Source organism: Trichoderma evansii, assembly GCF_050947405.1.
Source record: "Trichoderma evansii strain SZMC 28006 chromosome Unknown GGI43scaffold_43, whole genome shotgun sequence".
NCBI lineage: Eukaryota > Fungi > Ascomycota > Sordariomycetes > Hypocreales > Hypocreaceae > Trichoderma > Trichoderma evansii.
In genome coordinates this window covers 6,897-32,959 of record NW_028145163.1, presented here as the reverse complement: position 1 = coordinate 32,959, position 26,063 = coordinate 6,897, and the positions used below count along the sequence as shown (strand labels likewise).

The 26,063-nt window shown below is 42.1% G+C and overlaps 6 protein-coding genes across 6 annotated transcripts; 3 read left to right on the top strand and 3 right to left on the bottom strand.

Moving 5' to 3' along the window:
- Positions 1-1,421: 1,421 nt before the first annotated feature.
- Positions 1,422-3,833, bottom strand: GGI43DRAFT_426611 (ferric reductase like transmembrane component-domain-containing protein; the record flags this gene model as incomplete). The annotated part of the gene is made up of 2 exons (XM_083208684.1): positions 1,422-3,633; positions 3,829-3,833. 2 exons carry the CDS (start codon positions 3,831-3,833, stop codon positions 1,422-1,424), a joined length of 2,217 nt encoding a protein of 738 aa, XP_083055153.1.
- A 345-nt stretch (positions 3,834-4,178) lies between these two features.
- On the bottom strand, positions 4,179-6,273 carry GGI43DRAFT_419001 (putative oxalate decarboxylase oxdC). The gene is made up of 6 exons (XM_083207621.1): positions 5,740-6,273; positions 5,452-5,684; positions 5,198-5,391; positions 4,794-5,139; positions 4,608-4,729; positions 4,179-4,551 (listed from the first exon to the last, which is right to left on the bottom strand). The coding sequence occupies exons 1-6, from the start codon at positions 5,843-5,845 to the stop codon at positions 4,362-4,364; spliced, it is 1,191 nt and encodes a 396-aa protein (XP_083055152.1). The 5' UTR covers positions 5,846-6,273; the 3' UTR covers positions 4,179-4,361.
- Positions 6,274-7,146: 873 nt separating this feature from the next.
- On the top strand, positions 7,147-8,442 carry GGI43DRAFT_418999 (NAD/NADP octopine/nopaline dehydrogenase family protein). Its single transcript, XM_083207620.1, has one exon. It carries the CDS (start codon positions 7,181-7,183, stop codon positions 8,234-8,236), a length of 1,056 nt encoding a protein of 351 aa, XP_083055151.1. The 5' UTR covers positions 7,147-7,180; the 3' UTR covers positions 8,237-8,442.
- Positions 8,443-9,699: 1,257 nt separating this feature from the next.
- On the top strand, positions 9,700-11,208 carry GGI43DRAFT_426609 (MFS transporter; the record flags this gene model as incomplete). The annotated part of the gene is made up of 2 exons (XM_083208683.1): positions 9,700-9,808; positions 9,881-11,208. 2 exons carry the CDS (start codon positions 9,700-9,702, stop codon positions 11,206-11,208), a joined length of 1,437 nt encoding a protein of 478 aa, XP_083055150.1.
- Positions 11,209-12,866: 1,658 nt separating this feature from the next.
- On the bottom strand, positions 12,867-14,877 carry GGI43DRAFT_303590 (cytochrome P450). Its single transcript, XM_083201576.1, has 4 exons — positions 14,504-14,877; positions 14,393-14,452; positions 14,058-14,324; positions 12,867-14,008 (listed from the first exon to the last, which is right to left on the bottom strand). The coding sequence occupies exons 1-4, from the start codon at positions 14,784-14,786 to the stop codon at positions 13,014-13,016; spliced, it is 1,605 nt and encodes a 534-aa protein (XP_083055149.1). The 5' UTR covers positions 14,787-14,877; the 3' UTR covers positions 12,867-13,013.
- A 377-nt stretch (positions 14,878-15,254) lies between these two features.
- On the top strand, positions 15,255-20,847 carry GGI43DRAFT_418971 (fatty acid synthase subunit alpha reductase). Its single transcript, XM_083207619.1, has 3 exons — positions 15,255-15,473; positions 15,526-15,552; positions 15,651-20,847. Exons 1-3 carry the CDS (start codon positions 15,358-15,360, stop codon positions 20,458-20,460), a joined length of 4,953 nt encoding a protein of 1,650 aa, XP_083055148.1. The 5' UTR covers positions 15,255-15,357; the 3' UTR covers positions 20,461-20,847.
- The last annotated feature ends 5,216 nt before the right edge of the window (positions 20,848-26,063 follow it).

The following is a 26,063-nucleotide window of genomic DNA, read 5'->3' as shown; positions in this document are numbered from 1 at the left end:
AGGGTTGCAAAGTCTTATTAAAAATATTAAGGAATGTATGGAATATGTGCTAATAAGCTGCACTTCCACGCCGCCGGACAGCATTCTCTCTACGCCGCTGGACGGCATTCTCTCTAACCCTAGGGCTTACTCCTTACAACTATATCCAGATATTATAAATGGATTAGATGCTGAGGCTATTATTGCTACGTTGCTGGGCAGCATTATTTCTACGCTGCTTAACAGCATTCTCTCAAAGACTGGGATTTACTCCTTCTCGCAGCTATCTCCAGATATTTTAAATGGATTAGATGCTGAGGCAGGCAGCAATAGAAATTCCCCTGGGGAGCCCAAGTTACCCACAACCGAGGTTACACGGAGAGTTAACAATTTGCATATTACCTCGACTCCAGATAGGAATAGCTATAATAGCCTGGATTGCAATAATAACAGCGCTAGTAATAAAGCTAGCGATGGCAATGACTTACAGAAATAACAGTGATGATGATGACAAGGATGACAATAATTATAAGGATGGGGATGATGGTTACGGTGGTGCTATATCAAAGTATTCTCTACCCGTGAAAGCCAGCGGCGGGGAGGAAAAGCACCATCTGGATAATAATACAGATGATGAAAATGAACAGCCACCATGCAAATGCTGTAAACATAGACAGTCTCTGGCTAGAAGTAGACCGCCTCATCGCGATAGAAGACCGCACTCGCCCCCTAGCATCAAACCATCAGTACCTATGAATGAAAATACGCCGAAAAAACCCCTACCGAGCCCAACAATGTCAAACTCTGCGACTGCGATATATGAGGAGTGTAGTTTTGCAGATGGTACAATTGTAAAGCGCACTATTATTGACAGGCAAGAGATTTTGCAGTTTATATCGCCTGGTGCCGAAGGCGAATGGCGGCACGAACGGCCCTACACGAATTACAGCCAAACAAACCTCAATACATGCGGTAAACATCGCAAAACAGCTACAGAATCAACTGATGGTCAAGCAAAACAAACCTCAGACAAAAGAGTCAGATTTGCCCTTAAAGAAAACAACCTTCTCGAAGAGACTGATGGTCGAGCAAAACAGGCCTCAGACAAAGGAGTCAGATTTGCCCTAAAAAGTATTCTCAAAGAGACTAAGGGTACAGCGAAACGGGCCTTAGACGATAATAGATATACTCGTGAAGAATACGAGCTTCTCAAAAAGTTAAGGAAGACAAAGGGCCTTCCGTGGGACGATGTCTATGAACAGTATAACAAAGCTTTTCCCGGCAAGCGATCTCGTGCAAGCTTACAGGTGCACTACTCTACTCGATTCGGGAAAAGACGGACAATACATGTATCTGGATGATGATTATGCAATTATATTACTATTTAAATATATTTTTTTAATCATTTTTATTATTAATCTATATGAATTAAGAATTGTCTTCTACCAATAAAATCCTTCAACAATAAACTGGATTTCACTGTGCTGCTTTCCACCATCTTGTCTAGCATGGTCAGCTATGAGGCGGCGAGCTTCATCCGCCATGGTAAGCGGGCCACAGACTACCACTGTCATGCCACCAGAATTTGCTTGGGAACAAATCTCGGTCTGCAAAATCTGTTGTAAGTTTAACCTGTTCCCCACCGACACTGTTACATCGGTGTCATTCCATTTCCTGTGTCCTGTGCCCTCGTAACGGTACCCCATCATTCGTTCCAGATCTTCCACGAGTGACAGGGATCGCACACCCCAGTACAATTTGCAGAAAGAACGCGGCTTAGTGACTGCCGAGAAGTTGTACAACACTGGAAGCACTCCAGTGATACCAACGCCACCTGCAATGCAAATCACCTTTGGAAACCGCACGGCAGAATCCACAGTCTGGCGTTGCATCATCGGTACATCGGATGTATAGTACCCTTCCAAGAGAACAGCAATACCTCCTTGTCCTGAGGCTTTTTCAGGAATCAGTGAAGTAATACCTCGCTGTTTCCGGATAAAGAAGACGAGTCGCTGCTGAGAGAGCTTGGATGGTGCCTGCATTTCCGTATCCGATCCCGGGCTGCAGGATAGGACATCTGCGCCTTTATAGCCCAAACGACTCTGCGCTCGGTCACTTGAGTCAGCATGTACAGCCTTTGAACTCGAAAGTTGAGGGCGACCGCAATCGATCCCTGCCACAGAGAACGGATGGCTTTCCCATACGCGCCATGGAGTAATTGTTGGAAAATATAAGTAAACATGCCCGACCGCCGAGAAGTTTCCTGGGATATCAATGCGATAGTACTTGTCATCGATTAGCGTAACGTGTGCACGCTTCGTAAGCCCGCCCCGGAAGATGCGAATCGACCGTAGAGTATACTCAAACCCCCAAATGGCAATCGCTAGATGTATCCAAATCTGATATCCACGGCTTTTGCCGAATTTTACATCGATATGTTTGTAACATCCAACTATAGATGCTACAGCGAGAGTAATATGGGTCGCGCGGAAGAGCTCGTAAATCCGCCGTCGAAGAATTGGTAGTGACATTAGCACCATGGTGCTCATAGCCACCATCCCGATAACACCCCAGAGCCAGTCAGGGGACTTGCTTAATTTAGCATAGTCGTATTTGCCGACGTGTGCAGTGGCCAAGTGGACGTAACAAAGGCTATGAAAAGCAGCGTGGACTATGCAGAGGAATGCGGCCCATCGATGAAGCAGAAGAAGTGTTGGATGAGACCAATTAGTTAACCACAGGAGAAGACTATTTCGTCCCGCATAAAGTACGACAAGAGGTAAAAGGGAAAGGCTCAGAATACCTTGACGATTTGCAAACTGTATCAGAGAGTGATGAGACGGACCATCCTGTGTCTCAAACCCTAAAAAGCTCAGAAGAATGTTGAAGAGCCATAGCTGGGCGATAAACAGTGCTTGTCCTCGAGTTGGCATGAGAGTAAAGCCCCAAATGGGTGTTGAGTTCGTGTTCCGAATAACAGGGGGGTAAACAATGTATCCGTTGAACTTGTTAATCCAAGTTGTGGGCCAAGGAACAAAACGAAGTAGCGAAAGCGCAACTGGAATGGCAACACCGGAGAGAAATAGAATGAGAGCATAAATTTCATGCGTTGTTTCGTTTGCGGCGACGTGCAGTATCCTTTGGTACTCTCCGAAATAGACGTCGTCGGGCACAATGGCTGTGTAATTAAGCAAAACCTGTTCCTCGAAGATTCCTGTGGGCGTCTCTTTGACAGCGCTCAAAGTTCTGTTGAGACCACTTCTTGTTGTAGTGGATTCTTCCGCAGTGCGGTGAGACGGTATTAATATATTCAATTCCCAAAACATTTCCAACCTGTGTTGTGCCTCCTGCTCGCATCGTGTCTTGATGCACCATGCGACGGTCTGCATATAAAACTTGTTCTGTTGTTTGCATTTTGTTGTAGGGTTTTGAGTAAGTATCCACCGGCTCCCAGTAGAAGAGTTGTTGGAATTCCCCACGGTTGTGCAATTAAGAAGTGGTTTGATGCAGTAGAGACAGGCAAAGGCACAATGCGGCTCGTATAGCTTTAGCCCCAGACCAATCAAACCCGAACCTGTGTCATGTTTCCGAGCAGTCAAGGCCACACTGAAGGGCAAGATCAGCATTAGAGAAGCCACAATCGGTCGTTGCAGACTCATCATTGTTACTGATGTAAAAAATACTTATCAAAAGTCAGAGAAATTGGCCAGGACGCTCGCAGATAGTGCCATCACGAAGAAGCATGAGCAAGATGGTCGCATTGGTAACCTGAAGGAGAGAATATTGTGTCTTCGGTCATACGTGGCGAAGAGCAGCGAAGAAGAACGAGTAGGGCCACAGCTACAGCACTGCATGTGGGCTATTGGTTCCACGCAAAGTTTACACCGACTACACTATTGGTCTTATTTGATCTCTTGGCTGTCTCATTTTAGCGTCTGAGATGAAAAGTGATATCTCGTGTCTTAAATAAAAAAATCATGTGAGTCTCATATTACACTAAAAAGTTGCCTAATAAAGAGTACTAGAAGGAGGCAACCAATACACGTGTGTAAATGTCAGGAGCCAGGGGGTAAGAAGAACGGATAGAGGTTTGAAAAAGCAAATTTAATAGGCAGCAAACTCGCAACAAACTTACCGCTAATTTACTAAGAAGCACAGCTGTAAGAAATGGGAAAAAGATCAAAGCAGAGAAGAAAAGGCAGATATTAATCTCGTCACCTTAGGATAGCTATTAGGATCTATATAGCTGTAAATCTACGACTGTCACTCTCCTATTATCCCCAGCGGGCCAGCGAGTCCTGGCAATAAGACAGTAGCATTATTACGTGGGAATTCGCTGGCAGAGCCTCGTAGCACTAGCGTAGTACATATTTGATGAAGAATTATCCGGCGAACACCTGCTTGTTTTTTTTGAGACTCTCTACGAACTCAATCGGAACCTTCAGTGATTGGGCTACGATATCTGGAGGTGTCAGTGCAAGCCACTGAGTTAGGGAAATGTCAGAAACCCGCTCAGACTTAAATATCTCAATGAAGATAAGGTCCCCCTCCCCAGTGTTCTCGATATAGTGACTATATGGTTATTTCAGTATTAGTTTAATCTGACAGGAGCCGGAAGCAATACTAACCCTGTGTTTTCAGGGAACGCCGCGATATCGCCAGCCATGAAATTGTAAGTGCGCGCGTTGCTATTTCCGATAAAGACAGTTGCCCTGGCGGTCCCCTGGTGGAAATACAGCCATTCTGCATCCTGAAGATTATTAATTCTGTTAGCAACTCAGTCATGTGATGCAAAACCCTAGGAAAGTTCTTACGTTGGGATGCCAATGGAGCTCACGAAGCCCACCAGGCTGGAGCGTCACGTAGGTGGCCGCAATTGTTTTTGCCCTCGGAAACGTAGTAGAATCTATCTTGTAGACTACTCCTTTATGACTGCCGACTTTTTCCGGAGGATGCTGTAGAGTTCGGTAAACGAATGAGTTGTTATCAGAGGCGATTGGGGTTACAGCTCCAGTCACGTTTTTCTCGCTAACTTGACCGTTCACGGTATAAGGATGCGTGGAGGGCAAGAAATCAAAAGTAGACTCAGGAACGCCAAAATTCTTTGCAAGGATATCTTTTGGCGTATGAGACATCCAGTCGTCGACGTGGAAAATGCTTCTATTGATGAATTAATAACAAATTTCTTTGGGAAGCCAAAGGAAAGGTATAAGAGTACCCTGCTCTGTTAATGTCGCCGTCATCAAGAACGATAAGGTACTCATTCGAGTCCTCAAGGCCTTGTAAGGTATGTGCCACGCCTTTGGGAAAATACCATATGTCCCCATAGTTTAGCTCCTCCGTCTGGTAAACGCCATTCTCGTCAACCGCAGAGAGAAGCATGCGCCCTTTATATACAAAACCCCATTCAGCCTATTGATGCGAAGTGTTAAAGAAATAGCCTGATCTTGTGGACTACGAAATATAGCTCACAAATCGATGCCAATGGAGGGCTTGGATTGTGCCCTTCTCCATGTGCTCTTGTGCCCCCGCGATGTTACTTTGAGGGAGATCTTGTATGGACTGCTCTCTGGCCCAGGCGCCATTAGATGTACGCGTTTGAGAATCAGAAAAGCTCCATTTTAAGTTAGGAACAGGCCCGTTATCAGTAGGCTGTCGTGCAAGGCTGTCCGGATTCTGGAGATCAATTGCTTGATTGGTGGCAACTAGGATTTTGTCAGATATGGGTTCATTCCAGTGGCAACATATCAGCCAACTCACCAAAATTATATTTAATGTCTGCAGCTTTTGACTCTTGTCGGGGAGCAGATAAGGCTGATCCAACCAGCCAAAGGCCAACCGCAGCCACCGCTGATGCAAATCTCATGCTTGGTAACAGATTTCGCAGAGGTTGTGAAATGTGAAGAGAGGTGTATGCAGGCTTTCAGAGGGAACTTCGAAATGTTTTCCTCTAGTTTGCGATATTTTTCTGAAGGCTGGGGATGAATGTCCGTGAAAATATATGTTTTTCTTTTTGCAAACGCAAGACCACCACGACTAAAGGAGTAATGTTGATGATGAGTAAACTACGAAGTTTTTCGGTATATGACGCAAGGAGCAGCATCGAGACACATTTGCGGCCACACTGGCACTAGCGAAGTCGAAAGAGAGACAAACGGCGACATAAGTAAGACGTTGTTATAGTATCAACATGAGTCGGGAACTTTGGATCTTAATGTCTTCTGCCTTTCTGGTTGATAACGCAGATTGACTTCCCTATATCTCTGATTTCTCTTCAAATCCCCGCGTTCTTGTCCTGAAACTGTTCCGTCTCGGGAACCATCTGCCAGGCAACCACAAGGTGCCCGAGATCCCCGAATGCTCCGCCCGCTACGTCCCAGTTTAGCTCCGTTATTTCCTGTGCATTCGGGCAACAGAAGCCCTAACAGTTTGTGGCTACTCACAAGAGTTATCCATAATGTTAAGGCCAGCATAAGAGCGCATCGGATTCCTCTTGGACACTCAGAATGGCTAAGAAAGTATTCAAAAACAACGAACAGCTTCCGCAATGATAAAGTACTCGTTCATTCATTGCTGGTCCATAGTACCGTGCCGCGTAACCGAGACCTGGGGGTTTACAACACGCATGTCTGAGACCTAGCGCCCTCAAGATATGGTATACCTAAGACATTTGGGCACATTAAACCACAGCAAATTAAAAAGGCGTACTCCCGAGGGCCATCGTCTTGTGCTAAAGGTACACACTGCAATTTCTCCAGGGTCTAGAGGTGCCATGTGGATCCCAGCCGTCGGTCGGCGACTGCGGAAAGACAAAAGTTACGAAGAAATGAATATTATACAGACATGAGACAAACAGGCCAAATCGCTATTGCGGTGTCCTGAGTTCGACCCTGTCTCACCGTGACAAACTGCGTAACACCAAGTCGTAAAGTGATAACACAAATAGCCACGATTGATTTGGTAGTAATAACCCCAAGTCAATACGTAAATGGTGTGTTATGAAATGTGAGACGGGGTTTAGCATGTAATGAATTTATCCTACGTGCCCGCAAAACACGGCATGACGTGGTCCCTGATATCGGCTGGAGCCATGGTGATATCGGTAAGTTGTGCATATCTATATAAGGCGGGCAGGGCCCTTTGCACATTTTGGTCGGGCATAGCCGCGGCCGGACCTACTTTCTTTCAGTTGACTTTAAACATGGAAAGCATAACAACAGCTGTGACAGTTTTAGGAGCGGGCCCAGGGGGCCTAGCCTTTGTTGTAGATTGTATGAGAAGAGGAATCGATGCGTTGGTATATACCCATAAAGACCATCAACGCACACGAAATGCTGCAGAGAAGCGTGGGTATGTGGCGGTGCAGGGGTTGATGGAAGGTAACGCCAAAATCAACTTCACGTCCGAGCCACAGGAGGCGGCCAACTTCTCTAAAATCTTCATCATGTGTCTCCGTGGAGACGTTCATGCGGATATTTGGCTTGAATTTCAGAATGTGGATCTCAGCTCCCATCTCATCCTGTTTATTCCAGGTTCTTGTGCTGAGCAGCAGCTTCCCAGCGGCATCAAGTTCGACGGCGTATTCCAAGCCACATCAACATTATGGAGCGCTACTTTCATTGAGGAGACTCTCTACATTGGCGCGAAAAAGGCTTCCTTGACTGCAGCTAGGATTTCGAAACGTTACGAGAGAACAGTGGAAGCCTTGCTGAACATAAAGGTTGAATGGGTCATAAATGAATTCGATGTCGCTACCCAAAACGCGAGCGGGGTTTTCCATCCGCCGATGATGATAGGAAATGCGCACCGCATCAAGCTTGGCGAAAACTTCCGACTCTACGCAGATGGTCTCTCACAAGAAACTATCTTTATGTTATCGGATATCGATACCGTGCGGTGCAACATCAGAGAGGCCTTGGGGTTCTCAAAAGTTAGCACAATAGATACTGTCAACAAGCTATATGCCACCAACTTCAAGGACATCGAGCACTTCAGGGATCAGTCGGCTCTCCATGCTATGCTACCTGCCCCAAAGACACTCAAGAATCGAATGCTCATTGAGGACGTTCGCGTGCATTGGGTGCTCTGGTATGAGCTTGCGGAGCTGCTTGGGTTGGACACTACACCGCTTCGACAAGGCATCGAGAGGGCAGGCGAGTTGGTGGGCGATAACTTCTTTGAGACAGGAATAACATTGAAAAAGCTAAGCCTGGGTGATATCTCACGAGAAACATTTATTGGCAAGTATGGAGCCTGAACGCTGCCAAATGTGTATTCACTAGCTCGTCATCTCATTGCAAGCCGCAATACGAGCGTTGGAGCGATACAATGTAGTTCAGCTACGTCATGGCTGTCTAAGCACTCGGGTATGCGGTTAGTGGCCGAAAATTTGGCTAGACGAATGCAGGAGACTCTAGAATATCTCGCTAGATAGCAGAAATCAAGGATCTATTCAGATTTCCACATAGCTCCCATTCGTGGCATTGAAGATCATTACTAGGAAACAGGCTTAATTACTTACTTTTGGCAGCTACTATGTGAGTGTTATAACGTCCGCTGCCCAATACTGAGCCATAGCAGCAGCAGTCAGAGACTAGATATGATACCTCGGTTAAATTTCACCATCACGTTGTAACAGCTTTGGAATCCTGAACATCATCATTACCTTCCACGAGATAGAAGTCAATACACGTCCTATCTTCTCAGTGTTACAGAACCTCCCAAGGCAATGGACTCCATTGAATACGAATACGCGTATATGACTGCATTAGCTTGTTTCCCCTCATCCGGTGCTGGCTACGTTAACCGGAGCCGTGTGCCATATCAGGAAAAAAAAAAGATCACAATCCATAGCCAACACGGTATATCCTTTTGAACCAAGGAATTTTGTGCAGAATCTGTTGCAGGTTCAAACAGCTGTCCACCGATAGGGGGACATCGGTATTTTACATTTCTTGGGCAATGTGCTCCCGTATTGGCCGATGGTCATGATGAACAGCATGATGGCATGACCCTGTCCTTTTAAATCGGTCTCAACCACTGCCATGAAATTTTACGGTCTTGTAATAAGTGTTTAACATGATGATGTATGTCTCATCTCAGTACCCACCAGACTTCTGGTGGATCCACTGAATTGTGCTTTCCTATTCGATAAGCCATGGAGATGCGCCCTCACCGCTGTGCTGTGAGACTCGATTGATACTACTAGCACATTGCTCGCCTAAATGTCTTGTTGTAATTATGTGGTATTTCTTTTGAATTCAAACTAGAAAGCGAGCCGCGGCCCGCTTTCCAGTATCTGACTACTTAGCCTGGGGATGCCCTTATAAGTTATTCAGACGAATCCTACCGGACAAATTCTCATCATCTGACGATATTAGCGGATAACCCAATACAAACAGAATTGGCCCTCAAACCACCAAAAGTTCTGCCGCTATCACCACCTTTGTGAACACAATACATCAAATGGCTATGGAAGGGGAACATACAAGAAGCTTGACTATTTGTGGGCGTTTATGGCGGATCCCGCAATGGCTCTGGCGCGTTAGAGGAAGCAATAGCGTCGGAAATGAGAGCTCGCAGCCGGTGACGCTGGATTCAACACTGACGCCAGATCTCCAAAATGAAACTGGCTGCTGGCAAGGGCAACATGGGGATATTAGGTTGGAAGCTAGGATGAAGGACCTAGATTTGGGAACGGACGAACGCGATTGCGAGGCGATGGTCACAGACCTAAGGGATCTAAACTTAGTGAAATGGAACGGCCCCAATGACCCTGAGAACCCTAAGAGCTGGCCGGTGAAAAGGAAATGGATGGTTGTCTTCTGCGGTTAGTCTTTATCTTATTTTCTCCTGAGAGGGCCTTGTCACTCCAACAATAGAGTAACTAAGGGTACTGTAGCATCCTTCTTCACCTTAATCTCACCCGTAGCATCGACGATGGTGGCACCTGACCTTCAGCGTATTGGCGAGGATCTTGGCATCACCAACGAGATCGAGTTGGTTCTCGTGCTCTCCATCTTCGTGGCCGCTTATGCACTGGGGCCTTTGATCTGGGCTCCCCTATCGGAGGTATATGGACGCGTCATCATCCTCCAAACCTCCAACCTCATGTTTTGCCTCTTCAATCTCGGGTGCGGCCTTGCCCGAACCAAAGACGAGATTATCGCATTTCGTTTCTTTAGTGGCATCGGAGGCTCAGCACCCCTGTCCGTGGTCGGCGGGCTCCTGTCGGATCTGTTCGAGCCAGAGGGGCGTGGCCGTGCCATCAGCATCTACTCCCTAATTCCGTTGCTAGGCCCGGCCATCGGCCCCATTGCGGGTGGATGGATCGCGGAGCGGACGAGCTGGCGATGGATTTTTCATAGCACTACGATCGCATGCGGGGTCATTCAAGTTGTCGGCCAGCTGACCCTATGCGAGACCTACGCACCGGTCTTGCTAGACCGCAAGAGGGCCCGTCTCATGCGAGAGACAGGAAACAGAGAGCTGCGTACCGAATACGATGGCCAACTCGTCGGGGGCCGCAACCTTTCCGGCAAACTGAGAGTGGCCTTAACGCGGCCCTTCCGCCTTATCATCACGCAGCCCATTCTCCAGGTGCTCTCCGTATACGTCATTTATCTCTACGGCACGATCTATTTGGTCTTATCAGCGTTCCCATCTCTCTGGCTGACCAAGTATCACCAGACGGCCGGCATGCAGAGTCTCAACTACATCTCGCTCGCTGTCGGCTTCACCATTGGCTCCCAAGGATGCGCGCCGTTTCTGGACCGGGTATACGCCGACATGAAACGCCGGAACGCCCCAGACGGAGGACTGGGCCGGCCCGAGTTCCGGTTGCCAATAATGATCCCTGGCGCAGTGCTGGTGCCACTTGGTTTGTTCATTTTCTCGTGGACAGCTGAGGTCCCTACGCACTGGATTGGGCCTAATATTGGCGCTGCCATTTACAGCGCGGGCACGATAATCACCTTCCAGTGCATCCAGGGCTACATGATTGATTCGTATGGACAATATACGGCGAGCGCTGTAGCCGCCACCACCATGCTTCGTAGCCTCGCAGGATGCGGTTTCCCCCTGTTTTCCCCCATCATGTATGACCATCTTGGTTATGGCAAGGCCGGCTCAGTGCTGGCAGCGTGTGCTATCATCATCGGCTGGCCTGGGCCGCTTTTTCTATGGCTGTACGGGGAGAGGCTGCGGGCCAGGAGCAAGTTCACATCATAAGCGGCTTTATCGAGCCAAGGGGTTAGGGCCTAGGCTTGGCCATAGAGTTAATTCAAGTCTAGAACGCCCTAGTTGTTTATGTTGCCTTGGGGGATTCGCCCAACCTGCAGCAATAAGACCAGGAAATTCGAGGAATGCCAAAAATGAAAAGCTTCCGGTGACCAGGATCACGTCGCCACTAAAAAGACAGACATCCAGACCTCGGTGTTCACACCCCGCCAAACCTATCCCGGCTGGCGCGTGCATCCCAGCTCCGAAACAGCACCCCTGTCCTGAGCCAACCAATTGGTGTCTCTTCTGCTATTCGGCAACGAGCCCAGACGGCTTCATCGCCATCGAATAGACTCTCTAGAGTGACTGCGACCGAAGGAACGCAGCAAGAACATCCTCAGAACCATGCTAACCTGGAACCCATCTTAATTAGTGGACAGACTGGAAGGCTTGTCCGCGAACAAAGAGAAGCCCACAACGCAAAGCTGGGGGTATTCCAGGCCTTCCCGAATCCTTTGAACTGACTGCGAGACAATTTACCTCCTCTCTCAAGCATAGCTCTCTGTTAGCTTTCTCGAATTTTGGGCCGCTGTCGACTTCCCCCGATGCCCAGGTCGTCCCAAACGTACCCATGGTGTTTTCGGGCGCTTGGCCAGAGAAGAGAAGGCTTTGATCCGTGCCGCTATTCGCCCAGATTGAGCAGCTGGCCGCATGAACTGCCCGCCCCTCAATCGCCGAAGTGCCCTTCCACTGCGCCAGTACTGGAGCCTTCCCGTGGAGGACAGAGCGCCTCTGATGATCCACCTGATGCGCTGGGACCCGAATGTCAGGAGTTCCTGCACTAGAATGAGAACATCTCCCCTCTAAGTGCTACTAAAACCATGACTCCGCCGTTCATCGTGGTTGCAAACCCTCTCCCTACGGGCTACGATCGGTTCGTCGAGTTGGCAAGGGCTAGCTCCCTTTTCGGGACAGTATGCTCTCGCTACTAGGTAGATATGCGAGCATCCTTTCTTCCTTCCTTCCCTTTCCGTATCTCTTTTCAGCCCCGACCAGGCGGAGGGTTACACCGCAGCCTCTGCCTGCCATGGTCAATTTTGACTGCGCTATGCAGTCCCTGATAATGGTCTGCTCTAGAGTTATTATTAACTATAAGCGAATATCGCCTGGTCGACCCTCTGACGGGCAACAGGCTTAGCAGAGAGCGCCTTTGAGCCGATGAAATGCTGGATGTTAGTTTCGTTTACTTCTTCCCAGACGAGCAGGAACGATGCGTGCTAGTTTGGCCGTGTAAAGTCTGTGTCGCTAGTATTGTAGAAGCATGTGGACAACCGCTAGCTCGGCACGTCCTACACCTCCTCGCAGGGACCTGAGAAGCCTAACGGCTGCTGGACGAAAAATACACAAACAAACCAACAAAAAGAAAATTAAAAATAAATATATAAATAAATAAATAGTGTGCAAGGCAGAATGCTGGATCACAACCACACATTTTAGATGGACTAAAGAGAAGAAATACATCTCAAGGCGAGAGACAAAATGGGCCCACTTGAGCACGCCACAGCTTAGTAGTTGGATGATAGCTACCCAGCGAGATTGTACTTGAAAACCTCGATTTGTAGCTGAGGAAGTAGGCGTAATCTGGAGTGTTACTCAGATTTGGAGGATATTACGGATATCTGTTCACAACGGAATGAATTGATTATACCAAGCAAACAGTCTTTTTTAAGCAACTCTTCGAAGATTTATGAAGCACGTTTTGAATTCATCACCCGTTTCCCCCATATTCCATCCCGCCGCTCCTGATTTTGTTTTCAACGCCCGTGCAACTTGAACCGAAGAAATGGTCCGGTTTTAGCACCTGTAATGCGATCTTGGAGCAGGAATTCCTCTCTGTCGCCTGCCCGTGACCAGGATGAATATACCATGTCGTTGGCATGGGAAAACTCAAACTTGTATATGATGTGAGCCAATGTCAGTGTCATCTGATGGTAGGCAAAGCCTTTGCCAACACAGCTCCTTGGACCTATGGAAAAGGGCACAAAGGCACTTCTGGAGAGCTCCACGGCTTCCTTGGTGGAAAGCTCGTCGTCCGCCAGCCATCTTTCTGGCTGATATTTGAACGGCTCGCTATGATACTTATCATTATGATGAAGGCTGTATATCCCAACGCCTACATCAACACCTGCTGGAATCATGAGAGTGTCTACCATCATGCCACCTAGCCCAACTTCCCTCCATAAAGCCGAGCCTACTGGGGGAGACATTCGAAGCGCTTCATCTATACAGGCCCGTAGGTAAGTGCACGAGTTTAGCAGAGGGCCTAGTATAATCTGATCAGGACTCTGAAACTTCCCTCGGACTTCCTCCGCCACTCGCCCGTAAGCTGCGGGATTTCTGCTCAGATAAAACAGCGTTGAGGCGAGAGCCGTGGAGGCGGTATCGGAGCCTGCAACAACCAGAGTAGCACACTCAGCTCGAACCTGCGACTTGTCCAGGACATGGCCCTCGATCGGATCTTTAGCTGACTCGAGGAATGAGAATACGCTCCCATCACCCGAGAGGGCCGATCGATTTAGCAGCAAGGAGCTGATGAAACCTAGGAACTTATTGCGACCCTGGATAGATTTTGAGAAGAGATACTTGTCCAACTTGCCGATCTTGAGCATTGGAGCTTGGAACAACGCGCTAATTCTCATGTTAGAGTCTTCCAAGGCCTTTGACACGAATCTGTAAGTTGGTTCTGTCAACGTGTTATACTTGACGCCAAAAATAGCGTCGGACATAATGTCAAAAGAAAAGTATTCGCCTATAATCAAATTAGAGGATGTTGAACTGGGATAGGATTAGTTTCTGACATTGCTCAGACATGTCCAGCGGCTGAAGCTTTGATTTTTCCGCAATGAACTTCGCATTTTCTCCAAGGTTTTCGCACAGTCTCTGTATATGCATTTCAAAGCCATGCTGGTAATGTGAAATTCTGGAATCGGCAAGCGCAAGGGAAAGAATTCGTCTCCTCCATGAATGCTCCTCCTTGCGGCGGATGGTAAGAGTGTTAGGAGCACTATGTATTAAAGCCCGATATGAGTTGGACTTTATGTTATTTACATTATGCCCATAGATATCTGTCGCGTCCGTCCGGGTTAGTCTAGTACTTTCCTATCAAAATATCTCGCCGAGAGATATCAATCACCTTTGACAGCCGTGTTGGTGTCTATCAGAAGACGATTCGGTCCGTATCTTACAACAGGTCCTATCCATGGGTTAGAATTGTGAGAGGTGAATAATGATATCTTTGGCCCACCGTATCTGCGATGACACTGATACATGTCTGTATGAACTGATCCTCGCCAACCATGGTATGCGGCATACAGATTTGTGCACCGTGCAAGAACTGGTCCCGGATAAGCTGCCAATGGATGCAACATAAACTGCTTTATGTAATAGACCGCAACCTGAAAGTTTATTAGCCCAGTTGTCACTACGCTGCGCGGTTTGAATGTTTTGCGCACAATAATCGATACTAAACTCAGCGCGACACTCCATGAGTTTGCCGCAGCCGCAGAACATAGACTCAAGATTCCCATATTAGCCGGTTTGTAGTTGATGTATTTAGAACATAAATTTGGGCAAGTTGAGGAAATCACGACTTCGGTTGATCAAATATCCAAGATCTCGGGGTCCACTTTAGTGTAATGAGACGTTACACGCAGTTCCGTGATCGGTCGTCTATCTTTGCCTCTGTTATGGAACACGAGACTGTGTCATTATGGATTGCTTTTTAGTCGGCATGTCACTTTCACTATGTATTTTGCTGTTTTAGATAATATAGTGTCAGTTGTCTCAGTCAAGTTACTAGACTCGAGGTGTTTCACCTCTTGCCGTGTGGTATTTCGGATAGACCGCCATTTCTATCGTGGATGATGATTGCCGCTGACTTAGAGAAGCTGGAACACACTGACTATAGTCTAAGACATGCGTATCACCTACCCCGCAGCATACCCGAAGTCTCTTCTACCTCGCCGAGCTCTCACCACTGCAGTCGGCCTCGTCGGATACATTGGCATCACCCGGCCTCACCTCTGTTGTTTTACTGCGACTGCCTTTTCCATCTAACCGCTCTATGTATCCTTAGCAACTGCTCCAACAGCAGTGACAATGATTTCTGAAGTTGAGCACCTCACTTTATCCTCAAAACATATTCTAACAGAGGTGACAACGAATTCTGAAAGGGAGAATGAACTTGCTTATATTCTGTTGATAGAATTATTGGCGTAAGGAGCCATTCCGTCCATCCTTTCTCATATGGCATTACTAACATATTAGCCATCAATTTGCTTATCCGGTCCGATGGTAAGTCTGCATAAACCGCAATGCTAGCAAAATCTGGTCATCTCGAGAATAAGCCCAGTAGAATATGGTCCTGTACCTATCTAGGCTAACTTGCACAGGATCCAGACGCAGGATGTAATTCTTAGCGACATTCAAGCCCAAAGAGTCATCGAGATCGGGCCACGGGATATTCTGACAAACATGATGAGGCAAACGTGGAACAAGAGATTTTCTGCAAGAGATAAAGCCTTGAGTATCACTCGTCAGCTGCTGGGCCCAAAGGGAGGGTTGGAAGACATTTACTACGAAGGCCAGCAATTGGTCGACAATGAGCCCCAGCAGATACAGCGAGATACCTCGTCTAGTGTGGAATCCAAGGCACAATCTTCAGCTATCAGTGACGCTTCTCATATTCCTCAATCACAGCACATCTTGGATGCACCTATAGGGCCATTATTGGACTGCGTATCAGAGGATGTACCCGACACACATGTGTCAATACCCGACATTGTGCAAACCATTATATCCACCAAGTTAAAGAAAAGTGCCAAAGACATTGCCTTGCGCAAGACGATTCAGGAGCTTGTGAATGGCCGTTCTGCCCTAGCGAACGAGGTTATAGGAGATCTGGAAGCTGAATTTCCTGGACACATACCTAATAAACCAGAGGAATTGGCCTTGGATGAACTATGCAAAACGCTAGAAACTAACCACACCGGACGTCTAGGCAAGTCAATTTACTCGATAGTCTCCAAGATGCTATCATTGAAGTTTCCAGGCAAATATGCGATCTCTACCGCACGGCAATATCTAAACGGTAGGTTTGGCTTAGGCATGATGCGTCAGGATGCGGTTCTTTTGCTTGCGGCTCAGAGGCAACCTACCACACGGCTAGAGCATAAGGATGAGGCTGAAGGGTTTCTCACGGAGATTGCAAAAGACTATTTTCGGCGGGAGAATTTGCCTTGGCCTTCAGCAAGGGTTACGCACGGTTTAGCAGGCGCTCAAGCCGCATTTGTAGATGCTGAAAAGCTGCTTGTGTTGGATGCAAAGAATGTTTCACTCATACAAAATGTTGTAGAGCTGCTCAACAGCCATTTGCCGACCGCCTCGGAAGCTGAGGATGGCCAGGTTGAAGCAACACCCACGGCCAATGGGCTGCTGTCAGTCTTTCTGAGCGAGCATAGCGACGATTATGCTGAGGGTATCAAGCCGAAATTCGATGTCAGAAAACAACGGGTGTATGACTCATACTGGAACTGGTGTGCGCAGGATGTGGCGATGTTCTACGTGCTCTGCCAGTATCAGCAACCTGACCACGCTAACCTTGTCGACGAGCTGGCAACTAGCATTGTCAACCGGGCTTGCAACCGATCTATTGCGCAACTGAACCATCTTCTAAAAAGGTCTCAAACGGATGATCCAGAAAACGAGTATTTAATCAACTCAATGTGGTGGCTGCACCAAGCCTGCCTTGCACGCTTTGCAGTTGGTGGGGACCCAAGGTATGTCGACGTGTCTCCAAGTATGGCTCCATTGACGACAATCGATCCAAATGGAATTATAATTGCATCTGAAGTACCTCGAATCAGTCTTTTGCACGGTGTGACGAGCGGTGCTGCCGAGAACAGCGGCGCTGAGATGCCACCTCCCATATTCCAAGTGAGCAAATTCCGTGACGGAGCTGTTTTGTCATGCAACGCTCTCAGTGTTGCGTATGCTGCGGACCTAGCAGTCGCTAGATGTCGAGGCTTCAGCTTCGTTGGGAAAAACATCCTCATTACTGGCGCGGGTAAGAACTCCATCGGCTTCCACATCCTCCGCAATCTGCTCTCGGGAGGAGCTAGAGTCATAGTCACGACGAGTAGCTTTTCGGCCCAGACAACAGAAATGTATCAATCCCTCTACGCCAGGCACGGGTCAAAGGGCTCCATCTTGCGTGTCGTTCCCTTCAACCAGGCCAGCCAGAATGACGTCCAAAGGCTCATTCAGTGGCTCTACGCTGATGAATCCTGGGACCTGGACTTTGTCATTCCCTTTGCCGCCCTCGCTGAAAATGGAAGAGATCTGGAGAATCTAGACTGCAGATCAGAAATCGCCCACCGCCTCATGCTCACCAACGTCCTTCGGTTGCTCGGGGCCGTTGCTAGTAGCAAACGCAGCAGAGGGCTCATCAACAGGCCAGCGACCGCCATATTACCCCTGTCGCCAAACCATGGGTCCTTTGGCAATGACGGTTTATATTCAGAATCGAAAATATCGCTTGAGCCACTGCTCGCCAAGTGGTATTCCGAATCATGGGCTGACCACCTTTCAGTCCTTGGCGTCACCATCGGCTGGTGTCGTGGTACCGGTCTCATGGGCAGCAACGATATCATGGCTCAGGGCGTCGAAGATATAGGCGTGAGAACATTCAGCGCCTCGGAAATGGCTGCGAATATTGTGGCTCTGATGGGTGGTTCCATCAATACAGAATGCCAATCGGTTCCGCTGGTGATAGACCTTGGTGGCGGCTTGGATAAAATTCGAGACATACAGGAAAGGATTATTGGCATTCGAAAATCACTCAGCGTTGAGGCGGACATTGTAAGGGCCGTTGTAGAGGAGAAATTGCGGGATGCAGCCGTCGTCGGTGGCTATGTCGATGCGAATCCGTCTGTACCAAAGAGGTTGTCCACCAAGGCCAACATCAAGCTTCCGTTTCCTAACTTGCCAGACCACGACAGAGATATTGCTCCTTTGTCGACATCACTCAAAGATATGGTCGACTTGAGTCGTGTGGTTGTGATAACCGGCTTTTCTGAATTGGGCCCCTGTGGCAGCAGCCGAACCCGCTGGGACATGGAGAGAAATGGGCGGCTATCTCAGGAGAGCTGCGTCGAAATGGCATGGGTGATGGGCATGATTAAGGATGGATCACGTATCAGCAAAGCTGGGGCTCCGGTATCTTGCTGGGTGGACGTCGAGACCTCTATGCCCCTTGATGATGATGAAATCGAAGCTCGTTATCTGTCAACCATCCTCAAACACACAGGGCTGCGAGAGATTGAGCCTTCCATATGCGACAACAATTACGACCCAAACAGCAAAGACTCAATACAGGAACTCGTCCTTCAACGCGATCTACCACCCTTTGAGACGACGTTGGACGTGGCCGAAGATATGATTCGCAAGCACGGCGATAAGGCATTAATTGTAAAGAACGCGTCTGGCGGCTGCACTGTCCAGCTACGAACTGGTGCTACCATCATGATTCCTCGCTCCTCGCGCTTCAACCGAACAGTGGCGGGCCAGATTCCTACCGGTTGGTCAGCCAAGCGATACGGTATCAGCGATGACATTATAGAGCAGGTCGACCCAGTAACACTATTTTCACTCGTGTGCACTGTCGAGGCCTTGTTTTCTACCGGAATCGTGGACGCGTATGAATTATACCAGCATATTCATGTTTCAGAGCTGGCCATCTGCATAGGTTCCGGAATGGGCGGTTTGTCATCTAGCAGGCAGATGCACCGTGATCGTTTCATTGACAGGACAGTCAAAGCAGACATCCTCCAAGAGACATTTGTGAACACGATCGGCGCGTGGATCAACATGCTGCTTATTTCTTCCTCTGGGCCACTGAAAACGCCTGTTGGAGCCTGCGCCACGTCTCTGGAGTCGTTGGATACTGCGTATGACCTCATCGTCACCAACAAGGCAAAGGTGGCCTTGGTTGGCGGTGTCGAAGATTTTACCGAGGATGTCTCCTTTGAGTTTGGCAGTATGAAGGCAACATGCAACACAGATGCCGAATTTGCTGCAGGACGAAGACCTGCCGAGATGTCACGGCCGACTGCTTCATCCCGGAGTGGATTTGTTGAGTCACAAGGCTGCGGCATTCAGGTGTTGACTACGGCAGAGCTGGCCATTCGGATGGGATTACCAATATACGGCATTGTCGCATACACGAGCATGTCGGCCGACAAAATTGGTCGCTCTGTTCCTGCGCCCGGTCATGGCATTGTTACTAATGCGAGAGAAGATACATCAAAATCCGTATCTCCACCGCTATTGGATATGGAGCATCGACGTCAGATGCTCAGCAGAAGGCGACAACAAATTGCCGCATTCGTCCAAGACGGCCTCGATCAGTTAGAGGCTGAAGTCGGCGCGCTTAGACAATTAAACTCGTGCATCCTAGAGGAGGACCTCGATCAATACCGACAAAGCCAGATCACTGTCATCCAACAAGATGGAAAACGCCAGAATGCGGATGCTACATTTAGGCTCGGTAACGACTTCTGGAGAGGCAATCCTCAGATATCCCCAATTCGAGGATCCCTAGCTACTTGGGGCCTGAACATCGACGACATATCCGTTGCCTCTCTCCACGGTACGTCTACTGTTCAGAACGACATCAATGAGCCGTACATAATACAGGAGCAAATGCGACACTTAGGTCGCCAGGAGGGTAATCTACTTCCATGCGTCTGCCAGAAGTGGCTCACGGGCCACTCCAAGGGCGCCGCCGGCGCCTGGATGCTGAACGGGTGCCTCCAAATGATCGACTCCGGGGTGGTCCCTGGCAACAGAAATGTGGACAATGTCGAGGAAACATTACGGCAACACCCACATCTGTGGTTCCCGAATACCACGCTGCGCTCTGGTCAATCGAGTATAAAAGCGTGCTCCGTCACTTCGTTTGGGTTTGGTCAAAAGGGTGCACAGGTGATTCTTGTTCATCCGCGCTATCTATATGCCACTATTTCGAAAGATGAATACCACGAGTATGCAAAGCAGAGGGAAATGAGATGGCGCCGTGCATGTCGGTCTTATACCGAGGCACTAATTAACAACGATATGGTATCGTCTCGCATTAAGGATACGCCACCTTATGCACCTGCAGATGAGATTTCGATACTACTTGATCCGCAAGCTCGATTTTAGAATGGATTATTTTGTAGCGCTGGCAGATAAAAACATCAAGATGATCCTTCGGCCTTCTTGGGCGGAAAGGGCATGGAACCGATTGGAAACCCTGCTCTTCTGCTCTTCTATTATCAATTGTCAGAACCATTTTTTTTTTGTCGGGAGTGTTCCTACTTGTATTTTGACTAAACTGTGTACCACTTAAGTCCGTTTTATTTCTAACATGTGTACCTTAAAGATATGGGAATTGCTTTTTCTTGCTGATTTATGAATATTGAACACTACTATATATTTACTCTTTAAAATATACTTCTATCTATGTTTTTCAATACATTTACAGATTTGCACAGATATCCAACCTTCTCTAACCCCTTATTCGGCTCATGAAGCTGTAAAGAATTCGTGCATATTTGCTAATTTTAATTTTTTTTTAAAAAATTATTATATAATATATTATTAAATAATAAGCTACTTATAATTTTAATAAATAGTATGTTATAATATAATTACATATTTATATTAATTATAATATATTTAAAATTTCTAATATATAAAAAAAAATTATATTAATTTAATTATATTAAAAAAAATTTTATATATAATAATAAATAAAGTAAATAATAAACTAATCCCTTGCTAATTAAATTTTATAAATATATTATAAAAATTATATATAATATTATAAATATTTTAAAATATAATATTATTTTTAAAATACCCTGGTTATATAAATATAAACTTAATATAAATTAAAAAACTAATATAACAACCCGGTTACTAAATTCCTAGAAGGGTTAGTAACACAGAGGGATTCCCAAAAAATAAACCTAGGTCTAAGGTTTATATTAGCAAATAAGTTAAGGGACTTATAAGTAATAGTAGCAAGTAATAATAATTAGTTACTATTAAAGTTAATAAACTTTAATAAATTATACTTTAATTATATTATAATTAGTATATTAATAACTAGCTATTTAAATTATTTTAATAAGTATAAAAAGTTTAAATTTATATATTTAATTAAATATTTTTTTTTAATATATTTAATAATTAAATATATTAAGTAATATTTAACTTACTTAATAATTAAGTTGTGACGACCTGGTCACTAGATTCCTAAATGGGGTTAGTAATACAGAGGGATTCCTAAGGGATAAACCTGAGGTCTAGGTTTATATTAGCGGATAGGTTAGGGGATCTATGGGTAATAGTAATAAGAAATAATAATCAGTTACCACTAAAGTCAATAAGACTTAGTAAGTCGCACTTCAATTATATTATAATTAGTATATTAATAACTAGCTATTTAAGTTATCTAAATAAGCATAGAGAATTAAACTTATATATCTAGTTAAATATCTTGGATTATTATGGAAAGCTATTTTTCTAAGTTTTCCTGGATTATAAGGAAAGCTAGCTTTCCTAGCTTTCTTTTCTAGTATTGGCCGACGCCTGTGATTAGTTAGTCAGTCCATAGTTAATCCGGGATGGCTTACCCTGTAGGCCCGTTATTGCAACTATAAGAGTCAGGTTATAACACAATACTCCCTCTCTATTAGTCTTGCCCTCAAGACCTGGTTATTATAGCATATAAGTACCCATACCTATTCCTTAGTAAGTGTTTTTCCTTCCTTATATTTTCTTTTTTCTTATTATCTTTATTATATCTAATTATAAGTGTAAGAGGGACGAAGAGGATATTTCCAAATAAAAGAGAGACGAGCGCGAAGGCCTTACTGATATTATACTAGAGAATTCTGTCCTTGTAATAAAGTCCTGTATTTACTATAAGACCTTGGGTTATAAGTGTATTACCTTAAAGGAGGATTCTTATTGCTGTTTATATTGTGTTAAAAATTAAAAGTCTTATTGCAAAGCTTTTAGTCTTACACTTTAACAAATGCATAAGGTCGCTGGTTATTATTTTAAATTAAATAAGGAACTTAAGGAGGTAGAAGAGGAGTGGCTTGCAGTGGGCGCAAGGGTTAAATGTCTTTGTGCCTAGAAGCGGGAGTGGTCTAAGAAAATGGAGCATATAATCGCTTGTGGAATTAATAATTTAAAGGAGCTGGAACGCGTTGAGAAGGAGGAACGTGAAAAGCGAGAGGTAACAGAGGCTGCTTATTAGGCCGCTATGTCGCAGCCTGATTTTTCTAAGGCTAACCTTGCTTTCTCCTTGGCGGAGCCTGTGGATTTTCTAGGGGTATAGGAGATGGATCCTAAGCTGGCGCGATTCTTAGGTCTTAATAGAGCTTTTTTACTAGTGTTATTAAGTTCTTAAGATATTTAATAAGTTCTCATATTTTTTTCTTTTTATCTTCTTTTTCCTACTGTATTTAATAGTATTATTTCTTATTATCTCTTATTTTTATAATATTAATATCTTTAATTTTATATTCTTTTTCTTTTTCTTTAATAATAATTTTATTTTAAATAATTTTTTTAATATTTTTATTAATTAGTATTTTTTTTAATAGTAATATATAAAAAATTAAATATATAAGTTTTTTTTATTTTTCTTATTTTTTAAAGAGTTTAAGTTTATAATTAACTTCTTTAATTTTTTTTAAAATTTTATAAGAGCTAAGTTTTTTAAAATTTAACTTATTACTTAATTTATTTATTTTAATATTTACTTACTTATTACTGCGCATATATTATAATAATTAAATTATATTTTTTTTTTAAAAGTTTAGTCTTTTAAACTTGTATTAGTTTATATATTTAATTATTTTTTAATATATAAACTTAAGTTATACCCTTAGTTTATTATATAGTTTAATTATATTTTTAGCTTTAATAATAATTTTTTTAATATTTTCCCTTTACCTAGGTGGTTTATAAGCTTTAAGCTTAAATCTATAATTAAGGAAAAATAGTAATTTGCTTATAGATTTTGATTTTGTGCTGTTATATAAGAGCTGTGTAATTAGAAGGAGTTTTACTTAATTATTTTATTTAAAATTAATATAATAGTGTAGCTATGTTTTAATTATTTAGTTAATTTATTTTATTTATTTATTAATTTACAGATAGTAAGCTGTGTTAGTTTTATAATTTGTTTTAAGTCTAGTAATAAGTGTTTTTTAAAATTTAAATATAAATATATTTCTTTTATTAAAGATTATTTTTCCTGGTAGTCTGTAATTATATATAATAAATCTTATTATAGTATAACTTAAATTTTTTATACTAGTTGCTTTTTTAAATAGTAGAAAGTAAGTAAATTTAGTAAGTTTATTAATACTAATAAATATATTATTATATATTATTTATATTACTAGCTCTTTGGATAATAGTAGCTTAGTAATAAGATTAAATAAAATTAATTTTTATAATTATTATAGTACAGGTAATAGCTGTAATTTTTTATATAGCTTATACCTGGAGCTTTTTATTTACTAGTATATATTATATTTTAATATTATATTAATAACTTTATTTTTTATTTTAATAAATTAGTAGTATTATTAGTAATATTAGTAAGTTATATTAATTCTTTAGTGTATGGTAGTAATTATATTTTAATATATGTTTTTAAGCGCTTTAATTTATAATTCTTCTAGTACCTAGATTTTATTATTATTTTATTTTAATATTCTTTTATTAAGGTATATATATTCTAGAAGCTGTTCTAGTATTAGGTTTTCTACTAAGTTTTTTATTTTATTAAAAATAAAGTTATATTTTTTAATAATAAATAAGGTATTAACTTATATTTATTTATAATTTCTCTTGCAGTTTTTATATAAAACTTAAGCTTTTATTTTAAATATTTATTTAAAATATTCTTCCTTTTAATTTAAAGCGTCTGCTTTTTTATTTTTAATTCTTTTATAATATATAAGTTTATACTTGTAATTTAATAAGAATTTAAAATATTTAACTTATTATAAAAAAAGTTTTTAAATTATAGTAAAGTAAGTGATATTATAGTAGTTAGTGTAGACTTTAATTTTATAAGTATTTCCTAGGTAATAATATTATTATTTCTTAAATACTTTAATAATTATTATAAATTTTTTATTATAGATAAAATATCTTAGCTTAAGTTTATATAGCTTTTTTAAAAAAAAGGCTATTAAATAAAGTTTCTTATTCTTGTTTTATTATATTAATACTTCTTTAATTATAAAATTTGAGGCATTTGTTTTAATTTTTAATAGCTTATTTGGATTATATATAGTAAATACAGGTTTACTTAGAAGGGTATTTTTAAGTTTTTGGAATACTTTTTTTATTTCCTTTTTATATACAAGTTTCTTATTTTTAAATTTTTTTTTACTTTTTTTATTTTTTTTTAAGTAAGTAGTATTAATAAGTAATTTAATAATTTTATTATAATTCTTAATAAACCTTTAGTAATAGTTTACTAGTTTTAAAAAGCTTTATATTTTTTTTTTATTTTTAATAATTTTTAGTTTTAAATTATAATAAGCTTATTTAAGTTTATTTAAACTTGTCCTAGTAAAATTAGGTATTTAAAGAACTTGACTTCTTGTATATAAAAGTTATATTTATTTAGTTTTACTAATAAATTAGTGTTTTCTAGTATTTATAATATTTTATAAATATATTTCTAATATTTTTTAAAAGTTTTAAAAAAAATTAAAATATTATTTAAATATATAATTATAAAGTTATTTATAAATATTTTTAAAATATAATTAATTATTTATTAGAATATTACAGGTGTATTAATTAATTTAAATAGTATTATTAAGTATTTAAATAATTTATAGCGTGTTTTAAATGCTATCTTTTATTTATTTCTTTTATAAATATAAATTAAATTATATACTCTTTTAAAATTTAAGGTAGTAAATTATTTTATACTAATTAAATAGTTTTAAATTTTTATAATAAATAGTAATAAGGTTTAATTTTTAATAGTAATCTTATTTAATTACTAATAATTAATAACTAGTTATAACTTCTTATTTTTCTTTAATATAAATATAACAGGGTATTTAACTTGTAAAGTGAATAGTTTAATATATTTTTTTTTTAATTATTTTTATATTTATTTTTTTAAAGTTTTAAGTTTTATTTTATTAAAATTATAAATTAGAAAAAACTTTATTATTTTTCTATTTATAAGATTAATATAGTAATTTTATTATAAGTAAAGCAGTTATATTATTTTTAATATTAAATTAAATAATTTTTAATATTTTTTATATTATTTTAATATCTTAAGCAGAGTTTTATTTAATTCTCTTGCTTTTTTTTTTTTCTTTATTTTTAATAATATTTTATTTAAGGCTTATAATTTATTTTTTACTTATATAATAACTTTATTAATATATACTTTTTTTAATTTAGTTTACTTGTAATTATATTACAGTAGTATAAGTGATTTTTCTAGGTTAAATTTAACTTTTTTTTTAAATTCTGTTTTTTTTTTTTTATTTTATATAAAAATTTTCAGGCCTGAAGGCACAGCTTTATTTTTTTTACCTTTTTTAAAATATAATTATAATTTTAATAAGATTTTATCTTTTTATTTTATTTATTTTATCCTCTAGTTAATTAATAAGTTACTTTAATAAAGCTAATAGTTTTTAAATATAATATTATAGTTATTAAATATTATAATATTAAGTTTAATATTCTTAATA